The sequence below is a fragment of the Brassica napus genome, chromosome A8 (genome assembly GCF_020379485.1).
Source record: "Brassica napus cultivar Da-Ae chromosome A8, Da-Ae, whole genome shotgun sequence".
Classification (NCBI taxonomy): domain Eukaryota; kingdom Viridiplantae; phylum Streptophyta; class Magnoliopsida; order Brassicales; family Brassicaceae; genus Brassica; species Brassica napus.
In genome coordinates, this window is record NC_063441.1 from 20,156,473 (window position 1) to 20,174,477 (window position 18,005).

Below are 18,005 nucleotides of genomic sequence, written 5' to 3' on the forward strand. Positions count from 1 at the left end.
ATTTTATATTGATAATGTTTGAAAAAAAAAGAAAGATTTTTTATTACAAAACAGTACTTTTGTTAAGTTGAGAGCGACTTATGACCGATACTCATTCAATTTGATTAAACAAAAAACAAAGAGAGAGGGTCATTACTCATTAGCAGAATATATCCAAATAAAAATAAATAAATCCAAAAGGAAGGAAGATAAATATAGAGAGACAAGTACGTCACACAGGAAACGAGTGACAAACAAATAAAATCCAGACACGTACAACAGTGTAATAAATCTTGTTTCGAAACGAGCCACGTGGCTTCCGGACACGTTTATAAAAATAAACAGAAGTAAGCTCAGATCCACTCACACCTACGTCTCTTTATCTGTACGGTTCTAAAGAGATTGAGAAAGTTGTAATAAAAAACCAAAACAGACGCAAGGGGGCAAAATCGGAAAAAAAGCATTCAAAATGGCCGCCGTTAGTAGCTCGTCGGAGACCGGAGGCGGTGAGAAAGGAGAGATCATGCTGTTCGGAGTTAGAGTCGTGGTCGATCCGATGAGAAAGTGCGTGAGTTTGAACAATCTCTCTGATTACGAGAAGTCTTCTCCTCCGGAGGAAGAGATCCCCAAGATCGGAGACGGAGACGCCGCCGGTTACGCCTCCGCCAATGAAACTCTCCAGATTCCGTCGTTCTCCGGCGGGAACCGCGAGAGGAAACGAGGTACTCTCTCTGTCCTTAGATTGTGATTGAATCTGTGCATGTTGGATTGTCTGAATGAAAAAGTTCGTTGATTGATTTGTTGTTAAGAAGCTAATCTATGGTTTGGTTGGACAAAACAGGAATAGCGTGGACTGAGGAGGAGCACAAGAGGTTCTTGCTTGGTCTGCAGAAAGTAGGGAAAGGAGATTGGAAAGGGATTTCTAGAAACTTTGTCAAGAGCAGGACTCCTACTCAGGTAGCTAGTCATGCTCAGAAGTACTTCCTCCGCCGGACCAATCTCAACCGTCGCCGGAGAAGATCTAGCCTTTTCGACATCACAACCGAGACGGTAAAACCTCTAATCTAATCCTAAATCATTTTAATTAAGCTAAGCATAAGATGATTGTGTATAGGTGTACTTTAGTGTGAATAGCTTTCTGAGAGTTCTTTCCTTTATTACTCAGTATTAATTACTAAAGTTTCCTTTTTTTAACAATTTGTTCTCTAAAGAAGTTTATTTTTAGTATTTCCTCTTTGGAACTAAAAGATAGAATGATTTTTCATAATGGTTTTGTTCAAATTGGGAATATATGTTTGGAACTAAAAGATAGAATGAAATTTGACAATGGTTTTGTTCAAATTGGGAATATATGTTTTCAAGCTGTGCTAGAAAGTGATTAATTGAGTTTTTACAAATTTTATGTATATAAACAAAGAGTGTGTAACAGTTAGGTGTGATTGGTTTTATCAGGTTACAGGAATGGTGCACATGGAGCAAGATCATCATGCTCAGGACAACTTATTACTACCCGAGACTAACATCAGCTCTGGACATCAAGTTTTTCCTGAAGTTGCAGTGCCGACAAGAACTGAGAAGGCACCACGGACGGTACCAGTAACCTTCCAAGCAAGTCCTGCATTCAATCTAAACACAGATGCTGCAGTTCCTGCTCCGCTTTCTCTCAACCTCTCTCTGTCCTTTAATCTTAACGAACAATCCAACTCAAGACATTCGGCTTTCACCATGATGCCAAGCTTCAGCGACGGAGACAGCAACAGCAGTATCATCAGAGTTGCTTAGACTTAAAAAGCCAAGGTGAATCCACAAGACTTTGCTTCTTTCTTTGTTTCTCTGTTCTAGACTTCTAGTAGTACATATTAGGTTTAAAGTCTGTATTTTTATCTTTCTTTAAGCCTTACTTTTGTCAAACTGTTATGTATTTTGTCTGAAAAAATAATCAGGGGATAAAAGAACAATAACAACAGAGGAAGGGGCTTTAGAGATGGACGAACTGTTGTTTAGGGGGTTCTTCATCATCTATGTTTTGTATTGTTTGTATTGTTTGTAAAACTCTGCTCCCTGTGTGTGGTTTGTTATGTGGTATGTAAGTTAAAAGAAGTTGTGAGACTCTCATGTGGCCCATCTCAATCAATGGTTGGTGACTTATGGGGCTTTTCTATATCTTATCTTTTGGGATAAGCTAAAATGTGTGTATGTGGTTCATCGAATATCTTATCAGGATCACCTTTAGTTCCATAATAATGTAATGTTAGCCACTCTGACTTTTTGGTGGATTTTTGTTTTCTTATAGATGATAGTTAGGCGTAGTTAAGTCTATCTGTGCTTACATGGATTTCTCTGAAAAAAAACTAAAATGCAGAACATAGAACTTTATAAACCATTTCTAAATTTGTAGTTAAGTTCAATTTTTTTCCCATTCCAAAAATAGAAACAGAAATAATAATGATGGTCAGGTCAATTACACAACCTCTGTTTTTCTTCTCTGCCACAATCTCAAACTTTCATGCTTTGCTCCTGCTAATTGTCACTGTGGTTGCTTCTATCTTCATGATAAGCATTTTGCAGTCACAACAATGTCTGACCGTTCCTTCAAGAACTTGGAACATTCCCACACTTCTTAATCTATTATATCCTTGAATGGGACCAGGACTCCTAGCTTCTTCTTCTCTAACCAGTTTGCAAAGTTCTTCGACCTCAAAAATTGTAACCACTCTTTCTTTGTTGCCCCTACTCATTCTCCTAGAGTCTCATTCAATCAAAGAACCTTTGAGTTATCTCATATCAAGTACAGGCCGGCTCAAGAATTAGATAGACCCTATGCCATATTTTTTTTTCTTTCTAAAGACAATAACAAAATTTTAAAATCGGACCGTTGCTATATACTCTCTCGGTTTCATAAAGTTACATATTTTAGAGAAAAAATTTGTTCAAAAAAATCTATTTTTTGTATTTTCAAATTTCAATGCATGTTTTATTTAACTAATTATAAATTTCAAAAATCTTAATTGTATTTATTGAATTTTTATTGGTTTAAAATTATGGGAAAAGATAACAAAAAAATTATGCAAATTTTAAGTGTTTTATTAAAATGTGTGAAAAATCTAAAATATATAAAGAGAATTTGATAAAAAAATATGGGACCATGAGCATTTGCACCATGTGCACTACCCTGGAGCCTGATCAAGTACTCAGAACTGCCAGAGAATGAAGACTTTTAACACGAAAGGCGCCTCTGGGGAGTCAGTTGATGATAAAACACTTAGTCTTGCAAAAGGAGATAAGCAATATATTCTTTGGGATTCCTCTTTCTGACTCAGCTCAGGATAGTCCAAGATGGACTTCATCATTTAAAGAGACGGGTTAGATTGGATAGGAAGTCCTTGATGGACTTGTGTATGGAGTTATGAAGAGAAGAGTGCTTACTTGAGAAAACTGAGTAAAATAGTAAAAGAGACGTCAAAAGAGGCTTTGACAAAGACCAGAATGAATCACTAAATATTTACAAAACAGAGTATCCTCTGTTTTATCATTAGGACTGATGATGCAACTGTGAACAATCTCAAGTCCAAGTTTGCTCTTTGAATCTTTTGATTTATGTTTTCTTTTTTGAAATGATCTTTCTCATTTCGATTTTATAGAAATAATCATATGAATAATAGGTAATGAAAAATCAACATTTATAAGATTTCTTGAACCCCCAAAATAAAATGAATAAGATTCATCTCTTTCTCTATTTTTTTTTGCTTCTCCATTATAATAAAGATAAACCAACTGTCTCTTTATTACATTGTTTCTTTATTTAGTAGTTGAGACTTGAGAAGAAGAAGAAGAAAGATAAGATAAACTAGAAATGGAAAGGCTGATCCAAATAGCTTGGAAATCCCAAGAACAACTCTTTTTCTTTAGCTATAATCGACTCAACGAACCCATTGCTTAGAGACTCCTCTTCCATTTGAGCATCTGGAGCTGATGTATTAGCCATTGTAGCTACAGCTTCTGCCTCAGAGAACTCATTACCAAACAAGTTGTCTAGTTCTTGATCAGGAAAGTTCTGTTGGTTTTCATTGAAGGTTTCTTGATCAAGAAGAAAGTCAGACCAGGTGAAGTTAACCTCCGAATTCTCCTGAGCTATGGTAGAACAAGTTGAAGAGAACAACGGAGGAGACGAGTTAGAAGAAGAGGAAGAGGCGTACATAAACGTAGAGTCTGGCTTGACTTGGTTTGATGACTCAGTCATAAGCTTGATTGCTTGTAGATGAAACATGAGATCTCCTGAATCATTTGATTGTTGTTGTTGTTGTTGATGAGAATCTTCGTTGAGAGAGGGATTAGGTCCAAGAGATCCGGTTTGGTTCATGGGATTCGGGTTTAGGTTACCACCACCACCACCGTTGATGTTGCCGTATTCAGCAAGGACATGAGAGAAAGGACGGTGAGTGACATGATCTATTCCCATTTGAGACAGTTTCTTCTTTAGTTTTGAGTTCCAAACCATCTTCACTTCTTCTTCTGTCTTTCCTGGTAGATGTTGTGCAATAAGTGGCCATCTAAATCCAGACAAAAAAAAAGATCATCAGAATCTGTTAAATCTATTTTGAGTAATTCAAGATATATATAACACAACCTGCTTCCCATTGCCGCATGCATCTTGATGATGAGATCTTCTTCTTCAGGAGTGAAGCTCTCATGCTTAGCTGCTCCTGCATTATCAGTCTTTCTCACTCTGCAGCTCTTCCCACATCTCCTAAGTCCTATAAATATGTTCACACACACATGTATATATATCATGTCAACATCATGAATAGACAAATGTTTCTGCAACCTATTTTCTTAGGAGTGGATCCGTTCTTGGAGGAGGCAGATGCAGATGCAAATGCAAACTTCTGGGAGGTGTTATCTTCATCTGTCCAAGGATTCTTTGATTTGGAAGAGCAAGATCTCACCATTTTTCTTTAAATAAAACTTTTTAATAGAGGAAGTGATTAGTATTGGTTATTTAAAAGCTTTTCTTAACAAAGATGAAGAATGAGGCATGTAATAAGAGTTACAAAGGGAGTGTTGTGAAGAAGGAAGGGATTAGGAGAAATGGGTTTGAAGGTATAAGAAGCGTGTGTGGCAAGAAAGGCATGAATATTCTTCATCTTTCATAAAAAATTACATATGCATGATTTCTTTAATTATAAGTATTATTCCACTTTTCTTTATTTTGACACATCTTTGGTTCCAACTTCTTTATCACAATTCATTATATTATTTTAAAATTTTCCTAATAAAATTAAATTATAATGAAATTGTTGATAACGAAATTCAAAAGCTAGAGATATTGTTCGTCTGGCGAAGGCCATCTTTTTCGATTGAAATTTGAAATATATGAGTTCCTTTAGTAATGGTAACAAGAAAGACAATATTTGAGTCTTCTATGGTGATAATTGATAAGAACATGTTTGTGTAATCATATTGATCTAACTTCATGGAATCATGGGATTTTAAAGCTCATGAATGTGATATGGGACAAGGCAAAGTCTCAAAGGTACGTAGTTTTACCAAAATCCTAAGAGACCATGAACGTGTTCATACAAAAGTTAGAAAAGGTGGATTGTATTGTACACATAATAATTCCACAACATTAAACAGCTCTTAGGAATCTCTGGTTCACCCTCTTCATTGTTTCTTTTTTCAAGGTAAGATAAAAATGCTAACCTAATCTACACATACTTCATCTTAGGCCTCTCTGCAACATTCTCCACTTCACTTCTTACCCGCTGCCTGAATAAGTTGACAACAACAGAGCAGAGATGCTTGAATGCAGAACAAGCCAATGAAGTATATCTTACCGTTTAACTTCTCCGGAAATGGGGTTTGACCAGAAATAAACTCGTAAAAGATTGCTTATATCATACAATGGTGACCAGATGGAGCTTTCAGACGAAGAAAGGTCTCCATGTCTTATGAACTGTCTGCCTTATCATCTTCCTTCAAGACAGTACTTGGACCATCATCAAAACCAGATACAGGAGCAAGCTCGTTTAGGTCTAGGAAACGCCTTTTGCCTACTACACCCTCAGCTTCTTCTTGGTCTGTGCCGTTTGATTTGCTAAGTAGATTATTCTCGGCACCATTTGTCGTCTCGGCATAGTCATTGGTGACCTCTCTGGGCTTTTCTTCTTCTCTTATTTCTTCTTCAGAAGATTTTGTTTCAGGGTCATTTGCATTTTCTTCAGAGTCCTCACTTCCCATGGTGAAATCCCCATTCCCTGTTTCATCAGAATGTTCATCTGGCTCAACCAACCGCTTACGTTTTGCCGCTCCTGTTGTTTCTTTGTCTGATTCTGAGAGCTCATATTGTTGGTAATCGATTCTTGTGGCTCTTTTACTACGTCTCAGGCCTGGTCGCAAATCCTTTGACCTTGATCTTGACTTAGTTTCTCTCCGTGGCATTTTCTTAGCCCTTCGGGGTTCATCACTATCTTCTTCGCTATCACTTAGAGAATCTTCCTCTTCCTCTTCCTCTTCTTCTTCTTCTTCTTCCTCGTACTCAGCATTGTCTTCATCCCATTTGTACTCTTCATCTCCTTTATCTCCCACTTCCTCTCCCTCAGAGCCACTAGAAGACTTCTTCTGTTTACGCTTCCTCATATATTCTTCATCATAAACTGCTTCCCCAACAATGTCATCATCGCTTTCATATTCTACATCATTGTCTGAAACAGTTTCAACAAAGTCCGTTGCTGAATATCGCTGGGACCGTTGTCTGCGCCTGTTCCTGTCACGACATTATATTCAGTTAGTTCGGACTAAATTCCCTCCAAAGTTCTGGAGGGATGACTGAAGGTGGAAAGAAAAATGTAAGGCGTCTTGCCTTCTGTCCAAGGACTCATCTCTCTGCTCATCGAACTCATCATAGTCGGCAGAATCAGAAGATTTGGCATATGCTGTATCGTTCACAGGCTCAGTAGGGTGGGTTGAACTTGTCGATCTGCCATTCTCAGGAGCCTCCAATCTGGCTGATTCTCTTCTGTGAAGAAAAGATTCTGGTGATGGATGTTTCATCCTGAGATAGTATTTACCAAAACAAGCGGAATGTAAGAGGCAACAAAATAATAGTCACCAAATAACAAATGTTAAAGCAAATCAAGGGCAGAAATGGTTCACTAAGAGCGTACTTTGTTATCTTGATAGCTTCATTTATCGACTGATCATAATCATCTGCAACAATATTAAACGTTTAATCAGGCAAAAATACAAAAAAAAACGTATTTAACCGGGCATCATGAACTTCCAACAAGTTCGAAAACCTTACCAAAAGTGTATCTAACTGGTTTCCTATCACGGAGAGAACGGCCAGCACCATGACCGTCGACAACCAAACAGTTATCAAGGAGAAGCGCCTGTCTATGTTGTTTTTTCAACAATTTTTCTTTCCTCTGACAGAGGAACACAAAAAAAAAAGACAATTGATAAGAATTATTCAGCCACAAACTTAGTTCAGTAGTGGAATACTGTAACCAAGGTGAAACAGAAACAGAAAAAAAAAAAAAAAAAAAGCAGAGAGCAAATTGGAACCTTGTGTTCTTTTTCAATCTCAGGAAGCATATCTCTCGTTAACTTCTTCCCTAGAGAAACTTCAATTCTACTACTACTTGAATTCAGCTTTTCCTGCAAAACAAAGAGACACATCATCTCAATCAGCAGTACATACATAAAAACTTATACCTATTGTCTGTTATAATAGTGTAGTCCTTTAGAGAAGCAAACATCAATTGACAGTCAAACCGAGGGAAATTTCATAAGCAAAGAAGATTAATATTTGAGTGTATAGATAACACTAGCCATCACAATCACATCAGAGCAAAGCAACCATATTTCATTGCGCAAATTAACTACATACAGCCATATGGAAGTGTCCTAAGCAATTTATCTGGCAATTCAGAATCATTAATTGTAGTAGAAGAGACTTACAGAAACATCCTGGAATTCGTCGAAATTAGTGGCAACAGCTTCCCATTGGTATGTTACGTTAGGAAGAATCTTGGAGCCCTTTGTTTTGGCCTTAACCACCTCTGCCTTCCTTATTTCCCGATATAAACGGTGACCAACTAAGGGATCATCCTCATACCTTAAATTAAAAACAGACAGATGCTATCAGAAATATGCAAACAGTGGAGTCCTGGTTAGATCTTTTGTATTTGCCACATACCAAAAATTAACTCCATGTGAATCACCCCCAACGCGATCTTTGCGAAAAGCTGACAGATGGACACCAGTTTTAAGAGAGTTGTCAATGTAGCTCCTGATATCCTCTTGCTGTTGAAATTCAGAAAACACATAGAAACTGTAATTGATATAACGATCTTGTTTTCAAGTCAATCATTGGCCTCCAGAGCTTAATAGTGAACATTTATAGACCAAAACATAACGAAAATTCATTTTCAATTGCAAACAGATTGACATACAGCAACAACAATACCTCAACACGAATATCACATAAGGCTTTCAAAATCACCACACGAATGGCTGGATCAAAAGATTTGTACACTTCAGTCTCCCGCCTACAAGATTCAGACAACAATCTCATAAATGATTCCTAAACAGTTACCATAAGATTCAGAAAATTATAATAACTCACCCTTGAGAGGCAACAATAGGAAGGTCCCCTTCTGCTACCTAAACAAGTAGGCAAAGTTCATGTGAGAACATGATGTAATGCAAATAGTCTATTTCCAATATCAGAACAAAGATGGTTGGCAATCATTACCCAATGCCAGCAATCTCTTATTTTTCTGCACAAGACAGTAACCCAGGTATCACGTGTGAGGGCCATTCGAGTTACCGGAGGAATGGCCTGCAGGTTGAAAAGAATAAAAATTGGTAAACTGCTAGGCAATTTGGACATTCATAAGTACATATTACATCAGATTTCAAATCATCCACATAAAAAAAGATTCAAATGAAATATGCATAACAATTAAAATCATGATATCAACCAGGAAAATGATCATTTCAATAAATAAACTCTAAAATGACTCAACAAAGCTTTTCAAGTGATCCTGTACTGGGCAGCACAAGCCTCTAAGGTGTGTACGAGAAAAGCTAGCCAAAAAACATTGAAAGACTTAACCTTTAACATAATAAAACGTTTTATCACTAGTTCTTATACTAATAAGAGCCAACATGCCCAGAAGTACGGTACATCAAGCTCCGTTCATGTAAATGAGACAAACTCTCGGAAGTACATTAAAGCTAACACTAACAGAAACCAAAGCAAACCAACAAGACTGATGAAAGCATCAGTAAGACACAAAAAGTACCAACCTTTAACAGAGGAATATGAATGTCACTTAAAGTATCGTTAGGATTCAGCAAAGCCGTCTCAAACTCCTCCGCTGAAAACTCCACATTGATTTTCAAAAGCGGTCTAAAAACCTTCACCACCCAAAAAAAAAAGAGAACTTGAGAGTGAGTGAGTGAGCTACTCATTAGCAGCTATTAACAAACAATTGAAGAGAAGAGATAGAGCTCACATGCAAGAAGTTGAGCACGGAAGCAAGTTCCCACATAGACCTAAGATTCCACCGCGGCATCTGCGAAGCCTCCGGCGGCGAGACAAGCGAAGTAACGATCTTGCTTCTCCCTAAACTTCCTCCAACGCATTGCATCTGACTCTCACCATCATCTTCCTCCTCCTCCTCCTCCTCCTCTTGATCGTCCCCATCCTCCACCTCTTCCTTCCGTTTACACTCCTTCTTAGGCTGCTTGAGCTTCCTCTCCGCCGCCTGCTGCTCCCGAAGCCGCTGCTGCGTCCTTAAAGTGCAGGCGCGCGAAGGCCTCGTCCTCCTGAGCGGCGTGGTGGTTTCCTCCGTGGGGGGTTTAGTATCGGTGACCGGAGAAGTATCGTCGGCGGGAGGGTGGTGGGTGCCGGAGACGTCGTGGTCGGGGACGGCGTCGGAGGAGGAACCCATTAAAGAAGATGGTGAAGATCAAAGAGAGATTGAAATTAGGTTTTTTCTTTTTTTCAAGAAAGTGTTGATTTTGAGATTTTTGTTTAGGGCATTGTGGTGGAAATCTTAAATCGGTTAAAACGAAAGAGGAGGAGGAAGACGAAGGTCCAAGAGCGTCGACTGGTGATGGTTTAAACGGTGTCGTTTTGTGGATCTGGGGAAGGAGAATAAAAGATGGTAAATAAAGGCTTCGAATGTTTACAATCCGTCCCGCCGGCACCGCAGTTAACGGTAACAAAAATCTCTACATATACCATATATTTATACGTTTTTATAACTGTTAAAACCGCATCGCAGTTGAACCGTTTATCCCGCACCGCTTAAACCGCAGTCACCATTTAGAGCCAAATTGTCAAATAGAAGTCTTAAATGAGACCATTTCAATAAAAATATGAAAAAATCATTATGAATTTTAAGAATAACATAATTTGAAAATTTTGTAAGTTATTATTAGTGATATAAAAGTCAGGAATCTAATATTTTTTTATTCAATTTACATAAATGAGTAAGAAAATGATTTGGGAAATATAACTATAGATGAGAGACTACATGATTATGTAAAGCAAATGATCTCTAAATGGCAAAGGATGATTTACTATTTTTTGATCAAGCAAGGATTGATCATTAATGATCTTTTTAATTAGGTCCAGTGAGATATAAGTAAGATGCTGACACTTGGTTCTTACATTGATACTTCATTTATGTCACACAACTATAAACTCCATAAACTAATTTATTAGATCTACAATTTTGCCTGTATAACTCCATTTAGACCTAAGGGGGTGTTAGTGGGGGTAACATTTATATAGAGTTTGTTGATTTTAAAAGTTAAGAGATTTGTTAAATTTGGAAAGAGTTGTAGAGAGTTTTGTACATTGTGAAATTCTATGAAAATACATTGATATAATGATTCTAAGAATCTAAGGTATATAAGTAGTATTCTCAAAATCTTGTGTTATGAGTTAAATGGTGAAGAATACAAATCCCAATAACACCAACTTTAATAGATTTAAAGAATCATTAAAATCTAGACTTTTTAAATAACAAAAGATTGTGTATAGAATTACTGAATCATGAAACCAATAACACTAGATTTTAATGAAAATGTGAAAATGCGTAAACCAATAACACTAGATTCTATAAATTCTAACAATCATCATAAATCTAACTCCCACTAACACCCCCTTAATCAGACTTGACTAGTTCCTTACCATTAGCTCAATCACAAGTGCTCTTCTTGTGCCTTACCATTGGCTCCACCACAAGTGCTCTTCCTGTGCCTCCTACAGAAGCAGACTTCTCTGGTTTCGTCTCCATTTTTTCTTCTCTATCCATTGTACATAAGCAAGTCTATAACATATTTTCTTCTTCTCTTTTTGGAAGCATTTAATTTTGTATGAAAATAATAATTCTGTATCTAAACAAATCTAGGACTTTGTTACCTCATTTAACAGTTTATTGCAAGAGGACACAAGACTGGGGAGCAGTTTCAAATCTATCCCTAACCTTAACTTATGACTTACAAGCTAAACAAATCATAAATAAAAGAAATAAACTCTAAAATGTGAAACAAACAACACTCACAGGCTCACAGCAAATGCATCCTCTCAACATAAGACTGCAGCAACCACCTGTTGAGAGCTTCACCACAACCAACGAAACACCCCGAGTTCCCACTCTCAGTATAAAACGGCGAACCAAAGATGCTAAGCAGCTCTTCAACGGCTTGTCTAACCATCGACGAACCAGTGACTCTACTACGCCTCCCCCAACCAGTCACTATATCAATCCTCGCAGGGCCACATCCCGAGACCAACATCTGCTTGCGGAACCAAGCAAGCGTCCTAGCCAGCGCGGTCACCGCAGTCCCCTCCGACATCACATGGAGATTAATAAGCCAGTAGCTCCTGCTCTTCTCCCTCAACGCATCAGGAAAAACGTTCTTCTGCGCCGCGACTTCCCAAACCGACCCCGCCTCTTCTTTCAGCCCTGACTTGTGCAAGAAGTCAACCACCGCGTCCACAAGTCCCCTCTTGCTCTCTCTGTCCTCGCTGTGCATCAAATCCAAGAAGCTCTTCGCATGATTCCGCACGTTTTGGCCGTCAGGACCAGCAGACGGCATCTTGAGGAGAAACGTATGCGCAGGATGGCCAGTCCTCGCCATCAGCTGACCACAGAAGCCCATGTCAAGCTTTGACCTACCATCCGTGCAACAGCTCAAGAGCAGCGTGTAGGTCTGCAAAGAGGGACGTAGACCTAACGCCAGCATGTTTTGCAACAACTCAGAAGCTTCGGTTACTTTATTAACCCTAAGGAAGGAGCTGAGAAGGGAGTTGAACGTAGGAACATTAGGTAACACCCCAGCACGAAGCATCTCCTGATACCAACGCCACGCCTTCTCCACATTACCAGCTTTCCCCCAGAGATCCACCAGAAGCCCGTAAACCGGCTCATCAGGAACCCAATTCTCCTCCTCCATCTTCTTGAATACACCTTCCGCTTCCTCTAGATACCCACAGTGTCCAAGCACCACCATCACAATACTATAAGTCACTTTATCAGGCTTAAACCCGGCGCTCTGCATATCACGGTAAAGCTTCAACGCGCTCTGGTAGTTTCTCGCCTTGGCGTGCAAGTCAATCATGATGTTGTAGGTGACCAAGTTAGGAGCACATCCCTTATCAACCATCTCGCAGAATAGCTTGTGCGCAGCTGGTAAACGCCCGGCTTTCCCAAGACAGTTGATTATCAAACTGTAAGTGAAAGTGTCGGTTTCGATCCCCGCCGCGTTCATCCTCTGGTGAATATCCATGGCAATATCTAAAAATCCAGCCTTAGCGTGTATGTCTATGAGTGTACAGTACGTTACACGGTCTGGTTCGCATCCAGACTTTTGCATTTGGTTAAAAACATTCATAGCTTCCTTCAGGTAATTGGCTCGGCCGTAGCTGTGGATAAGACGGTTGTATGTAACTGTGGTTGGCTGACATCCTTCTCTAACCATCTCGTTTAGGAGCTTGTTTATCGCGCCAAACTGTTTAGCGCGGCCGAGGCTACCAAGCATAGTGGTGTAGGTGTAGTCATCGTGCTTGAAGTCAGGTTGTCTTTTTAGCCAGTAGAAGAAACCGAGAGCTTTGCCGTAGTCATTCATCTGCATAAGGACTTGGTTTGCTTGGCGTGGACTCATCACAATCCTCTTCTCAGTGCGGAGTTTCTCTAGGGCCTCTTCAGCGGCAGGGCCCCACCTGAAGCTTTTCAAAACGCTGCAAACATTCTCCACAACGTGTCTGGTATTACAATGCTGCCCTCGAGCAGCTTCCTTAGACCCTTGGAAGCTGCGACAAGGGTTTCTAGTTTTACTCTCTTTTGAAGATGATCCAGGGTAAGCTTTGGCTTTCACGTTGGAAGACTTGACGCTTGTAATAGGCCGAGTTGGATCCACCATAAAGGCTTTTGGTAATAGTCCAGATACTTCACTTTCTCTATCAAACGAAGGAAGCTTACAGTTTGCTAAATCAGAGAGAATGTTTACCGCTTTAACACCAGCTCTGAGAATCTGATCCCCAAAAGGTGCTGAAGAAGCTTCCTCCTCCTCTTTAATGACTGCTGATGCATAACTAACCGAATGTGATGAAGACTGTGATGACCGAGCAGAATCATCAACCTTCTTCTTACTTGTCTCTCCTGGTAATATACTTGCAACTACAGAAGGATTGAGGACAATACTGGACTGTGTTTTTCCAGTGTGTGCAGCTTGGTTCCTAAGCTGCTGGCGTCTGGAGACAAAAGGTTCATCATCAGTGTGTGCACGAGAATTCCCACTAGCTGCACTTAATCTCGATCCATTGAGAATAAAGGATCTTGCTGAACTTGAAAGTTTGCTAATTTGCTTTGCCGGTGTCATTTCTCTGCAACAAAAATTGAAACTTTACAGAAGAATGATTATCAAACATACTTTGAAAAAAAATACTTTACAGCTCTTCTCCAAACTCTGTACATTACTACAACAACTAGCTTTGTCTGAAACAATTCAAAGTCTCCAACTTTCTTGTTTACTCACAAGTTAACCATAAGCCCACTTCGAAATAGTATACAAAATCCAAAGCTAGAATACAAAAAGGTCTATACTTTGTTCTGCATCATAACATATAACACGAGGCTGAGAAGCATGTGCCTTTTGACATCTGATTCGAATCTCACAGACGTTTAAAACGTTTCTTAAATCCAGTGATTAAGAAGAAAGAGAGACGTAAGGGAGATCAATAGAGCACCTGGAGAACGGTGAAGTTGACTAGCTCTAGCTTATGGTTTTGGTTTTTCCCTGCTAAAATCTTCAAGGGAGATTGAAAACAATGGTCTTCTCGTCAAAATTGAGAGAAGCAGCGTCGTTCTTCTTACTCTCCAAGCATATTGATCACACGACGGTGGCTGCGAATTCAAGGTCACAGCTTTTTTCTTTTCTCTCTGTTTATATATTTTTTTTTCTCTTTTTTTTTTTTTAGTTTTCACCTCAACTTTCACATATACCCCTGAGTTTTCATTTGTTTATAAATAATACCCTATAATCTTATTCCTTTCAGAATTCTCTCAATTCTGTTTTGCCTTTCAGTTTTTATTTTTCTTAGATCAAATTATTATTTTTATATTTTACTTGGATTTTGTTTGTTCCATAACAATTCGACGAATGGTATTTTTTTTTATTCAGTAGCGTTATCAAATTTGTCATTTTTTTTAGAAAAGGTTTGTTTTATTATTTGAACCGTAGAAGCTTTCTTTGCCCTCTTCAACTTTCTCAAGTTACTTCCATTTGCACGTGTCGTTTTGCTTTCGTGTCTTGCCCGTGTTTGTCGTGTTACTTTAGTATTCAAAGAAGGAGATTTATGTAATGTTTTGTTTAAAGGTGTTGACTCAGAGCCAACTCAAACTCCTAAACCCAAAGAGGCAGAAGTACATATCTTTATTACACTGAAACCTTATCAAACTCATTACAAGACTTGTCCATGTCCTTGTCTTTGACCACAACATCTTTGTAACGGTACCAATGTGATACTAACAAGAAATAAGCAAAGTTTAGAGTCATCATACCAGCAACAAAGTAATAAAAATACTCCAGCTTCCCTTTGTTTAAATCTTCAGGAAGCCAGTTCCCACCAGAAGATCCCTCCGTGACATCGTGCACTGCCGATAACAAAAAGCTGCTAAGGTAACTCGCCAAACCAATCCCACAATAATACAAAGAACCTGCAAAGCTTCTCATGTTCTCTGGAAACTGTTTGTAGTAAAACTCCATTTGACCAACTCCAGCTAGTGCGTCTGCGATACCCATTAGCACTAGCTGAGGGATCAGCCACATACCGGACATGGATGAGATTGCTCCTTTTCTTGGTGCAAAACCTAGCGGCGGTCTTGTCAAAGCTATATTTCTTCTGTGTTGTTCTACTGCTGCGGACACCATCATACTTGCGATGCATAGAAACAAGCCTGCTCCAACTCTCTGAAGCTGTGTGATACCGCCGTCTCTTCCTGTATACTTTCTAAGGAAAGGTACAAGGACGCGGTCGTAGATAGGTATGAAGATTGTCATTCCAAGCATCAAGAAGACAGTATAAGTCGCCGCTGGGATCTGGAAAGATCCTGAACCGAGGCGTCTATCGGATTGAAGAGACTGAAAGATTGTGTAGGTTGTTTGTTGAATGTAAGCTAGGTAGAACAAGGCGGCTGAGAGCCAAACCGGAAGCACCCGGATCACGCACTTCACTTCCTCCACTTGCTGGACACTGCAGAGGTTCCATGGGTTAGCTGGTGACCCGTCTATGTTCAGCTTATCCTCTGGTGTTTGGATTGCCGCTTTGTCAAGGCACCTGAAAATTAAGAAAAACCCTAAAACGTTTATGCTTGTTCCACAAGAAAACTCAGAAGAAAAATACTCTTTCCGCAAATAGTGTCACTTTCATGTTTTTCACACAAACTGATTGAATATAATTATGTTTTTTATTTAATATCTGAGATGAATAAAATTCTTTATAATATTAATGTATTTTGTAATAAATATTAAGATTAAATTTAGTGTAAGATGCATTGGAATTTTAAAATGACATTTGTTATGTAACATATTGATTAACTTGTTTAGTACCTAAACTGCTTTGTAGGGCTCAGTTTAGAGTTCTTGAAGTCATTTGCTATGTAGTTGTAAAGACCATCAGAAGACGAGCCAACGAGCTTTAACCTCCTTTTCTTGATCGCGACGACGATGACTCGTGTGATGCTATGAATAGGACTGCCACTAGCTTTAACCTTGACATAAAGCTTAGAGCCAGCGAAGAAGATGATGCAACCAAGTAACATCAAGATAGCTGGGATGGCTAAACCAATGCTCCAGCTCACGTTTGACCGAACATAGACGATGAGCGTTAACGACACCATCTGAGCAAACGTGAAGGTGAAGAAATACCAATTAAAGAAACTCTCAATCCCTCGTTTGCCTTCTTTAGTCTTGGGATCAAACTGATCAGCACCGAAAGGAAGATTGCATGGCCTGATCCCACCGGCTCCGATCACCAGCAAAACCATTGCTCCGGCGAGGAACATTATCTGTCCGATGGATGGCCCCTTGCACACGCTTCCTATCTCCTTAGCGCATTTAGCTGGATGCAGCTGGTTAATCACAGCCGTTAGATCCATCGCTACAGAACCCTTTGAATCAACAAAAAAAAAACAAGAGATTCATACTTTCAGACAGGAACAGTAAGATCAGTTAGTGTTTTAAAAAACTCGTGTGATAATGAAGTAAGTGGTTACGAGGAAGCAAGCGAGCATGGCGAAAGAAAGGGTTTTGTAGCGGCCGAAGTAAGAGTCACAGAGGAAAGCGGCGACTATGGTGCCGAAGTTGCTTGTACCACCGTAGATGTTGACGACGGTCGCCGCCGTGATGCTCTTCATGTTGAAAACCGTCGTTAAGTAGATGACTAGATTCGATGAGCTCCCAACTATTCCAAGCTTCTCAAATGTCTCATTTCCTAACAAATTATGAAACGGAGCGTTAAGCAACTTTGTTTATAAAACTCATCTTGTTAGGTGATTTGTTCGTTTCAAGATGAGAGTTTGCATGCAAATTAAAAAAAAAAGAGTTTAAGAAATAATATAGATCAGTTAGTACCAATGATGAAAGGCATGACTTTCCATCCTCTGTAGATGATCTTTGACTCATCATCCTCTCCCCCTGTAGTGTTCTCCTGTGTCTTCTCAACCTCCATTGCTCTGTGTTTCTCTCTCTCTGCTCTGCTCTCAATAAATGTGTGTATATATTAATATATATATATAGTGGAAAGTGTGAAGAACCAAAGAGTTAATGGACATTATACCAAACCAAAGTGTTTGATTAGATATTAATTTGACTAAAAAAAGACTACACTTTATCAAAGGAGAGGATATGAGTTGGTATTCCTTGAATTATTTGTCAACAAACGCAATGCCTTTGCCCAGCCTATAGAGGCCAAAGGGTGATTATAAAATTATATTATTTTAATTTTGTTTAAACTGATTATTTTAATTTTGTTGAGTTTATTTTTTATTTTTTTATTTATACTTTTTACTTATCTTAGTATTGTGTAATTTTTTTACAAAAGTGTTATTTCCAATATATATATATACGTAACTGTGAGAATATAAGCTCTCATATCGGAACTACCAACTTAAAACTAATTAGTGATAAGTGGATTAGCCCTCACATGTCTCAGTTAAATTTTCGATGTGGAAGCTTGTATTCTCACAATAACTATGTAATTTTATTATATTAGTATAACAAAATGTCATTTATTTTACCTATTTAGTTTCAAATAACAAAAAAAAGTGTCCCTTAAAATTGGAAAAGGTTTGGTGGCCTACGATCATTACCTTTTTCAATACAAGCATATCACATCTCTGAACAAACGCACATTCCATTTTTATTTCTTGTAAAGGAAAAGTTTGCAGTTTGGATATCTTATTTATATATTTGTTATCATGGCTAGTGACTTATGAAATATT

The 18,005-nt window shown here is 38.7% G+C and overlaps 5 protein-coding genes across 7 annotated transcripts; 1 reads left to right on the forward strand and 4 right to left on the reverse strand.

The window, feature by feature from the left end:
- Nucleotides 1–327: 327 nt before the first annotated feature.
- Nucleotides 328–2,255, forward strand: LOC106361971 (transcription factor MYB1R1-like). The gene is made up of 4 exons (XM_048738106.1): nucleotides 328–701; nucleotides 821–1,029; nucleotides 1,432–1,776; nucleotides 1,923–2,255. Exons 1-3 carry the CDS (start codon nucleotides 449–451, stop codon nucleotides 1,759–1,761), a joined length of 792 nt encoding a protein of 263 aa, XP_048594063.1. The 5' UTR covers nucleotides 328–448; the 3' UTR covers nucleotides 1,762–1,776; nucleotides 1,923–2,255.
- LOC106360169 (transcription factor MYB35-like) lies at nucleotides 2,002–5,228 on the reverse strand. Its single transcript, XM_013799757.3, has 3 exons — nucleotides 4,805–5,228; nucleotides 4,607–4,733; nucleotides 2,002–4,529 (listed from the first exon to the last, which is right to left on the reverse strand). The coding sequence occupies exons 1-3, from the start codon at nucleotides 4,926–4,928 to the stop codon at nucleotides 3,827–3,829; spliced, it is 954 nt and encodes a 317-aa protein (XP_013655211.2). The 5' UTR covers nucleotides 4,929–5,228; the 3' UTR covers nucleotides 2,002–3,826.
- Nucleotides 5,229–5,504: 276 nt separating this feature from the next.
- On the reverse strand, nucleotides 5,505–10,133 carry LOC106361973 (DDT domain-containing protein DDR4-like). 2 transcript variants are annotated; one of them, XM_013801786.3, is made up of 12 exons: nucleotides 9,504–10,133; nucleotides 9,295–9,405; nucleotides 8,738–8,824; nucleotides 8,609–8,646; nucleotides 8,450–8,531; nucleotides 8,180–8,286; nucleotides 7,942–8,098; nucleotides 7,546–7,638; nucleotides 7,283–7,406; nucleotides 7,146–7,188; nucleotides 6,842–7,033; nucleotides 5,505–6,739 (listed from the first exon to the last, which is right to left on the reverse strand). In XM_013801786.3, exons 1-12 carry the CDS (start codon nucleotides 9,939–9,941, stop codon nucleotides 5,929–5,931), a joined length of 2,283 nt encoding a protein of 760 aa, XP_013657240.2. In that variant the 5' UTR covers nucleotides 9,942–10,133; the 3' UTR covers nucleotides 5,505–5,928. The 2 variants fall into 2 exon arrangements, with proteins under 2 accessions (XP_013657240.2, XP_013657239.2); XM_013801785.3 differs by having other exon boundaries at nucleotides 5,505–6,745; nucleotides 9,504–10,131.
- Nucleotides 10,134–11,389: 1,256 nt separating this feature from the next.
- Nucleotides 11,390–14,460, reverse strand: LOC106361974 (pentatricopeptide repeat-containing protein At1g18900-like). Of its 2 annotated transcripts, none has more exons than XM_013801787.3 (2): nucleotides 14,252–14,460; nucleotides 11,390–13,888 (listed from the first exon to the last, which is right to left on the reverse strand). In XM_013801787.3, the coding sequence occupies exon 2, from the start codon at nucleotides 13,882–13,884 to the stop codon at nucleotides 11,569–11,571; it is 2,316 nt and encodes a 771-aa protein (XP_013657241.2). In that variant the 5' UTR covers nucleotides 13,885–13,888; nucleotides 14,252–14,460; the 3' UTR covers nucleotides 11,390–11,568. The 2 variants fall into 2 exon arrangements, with proteins under 2 accessions (XP_013657241.2, XP_013657242.2); XM_013801788.3 differs by having other exon boundaries at nucleotides 11,390–13,906; nucleotides 14,252–14,454.
- Nucleotides 14,461–14,857: 397 nt separating this feature from the next.
- LOC106361975 (protein NRT1/ PTR FAMILY 2.9-like) lies at nucleotides 14,858–17,399 on the reverse strand. The gene is made up of 4 exons (XM_013801789.3): nucleotides 17,137–17,399; nucleotides 16,779–16,996; nucleotides 16,114–16,673; nucleotides 14,858–15,841 (listed from the first exon to the last, which is right to left on the reverse strand). The coding sequence occupies exons 1-4, from the start codon at nucleotides 17,231–17,233 to the stop codon at nucleotides 14,941–14,943; spliced, it is 1,776 nt and encodes a 591-aa protein (XP_013657243.2). The 5' UTR covers nucleotides 17,234–17,399; the 3' UTR covers nucleotides 14,858–14,940.
- Nucleotides 17,400–18,005: the final 606 nt, after the last annotated feature.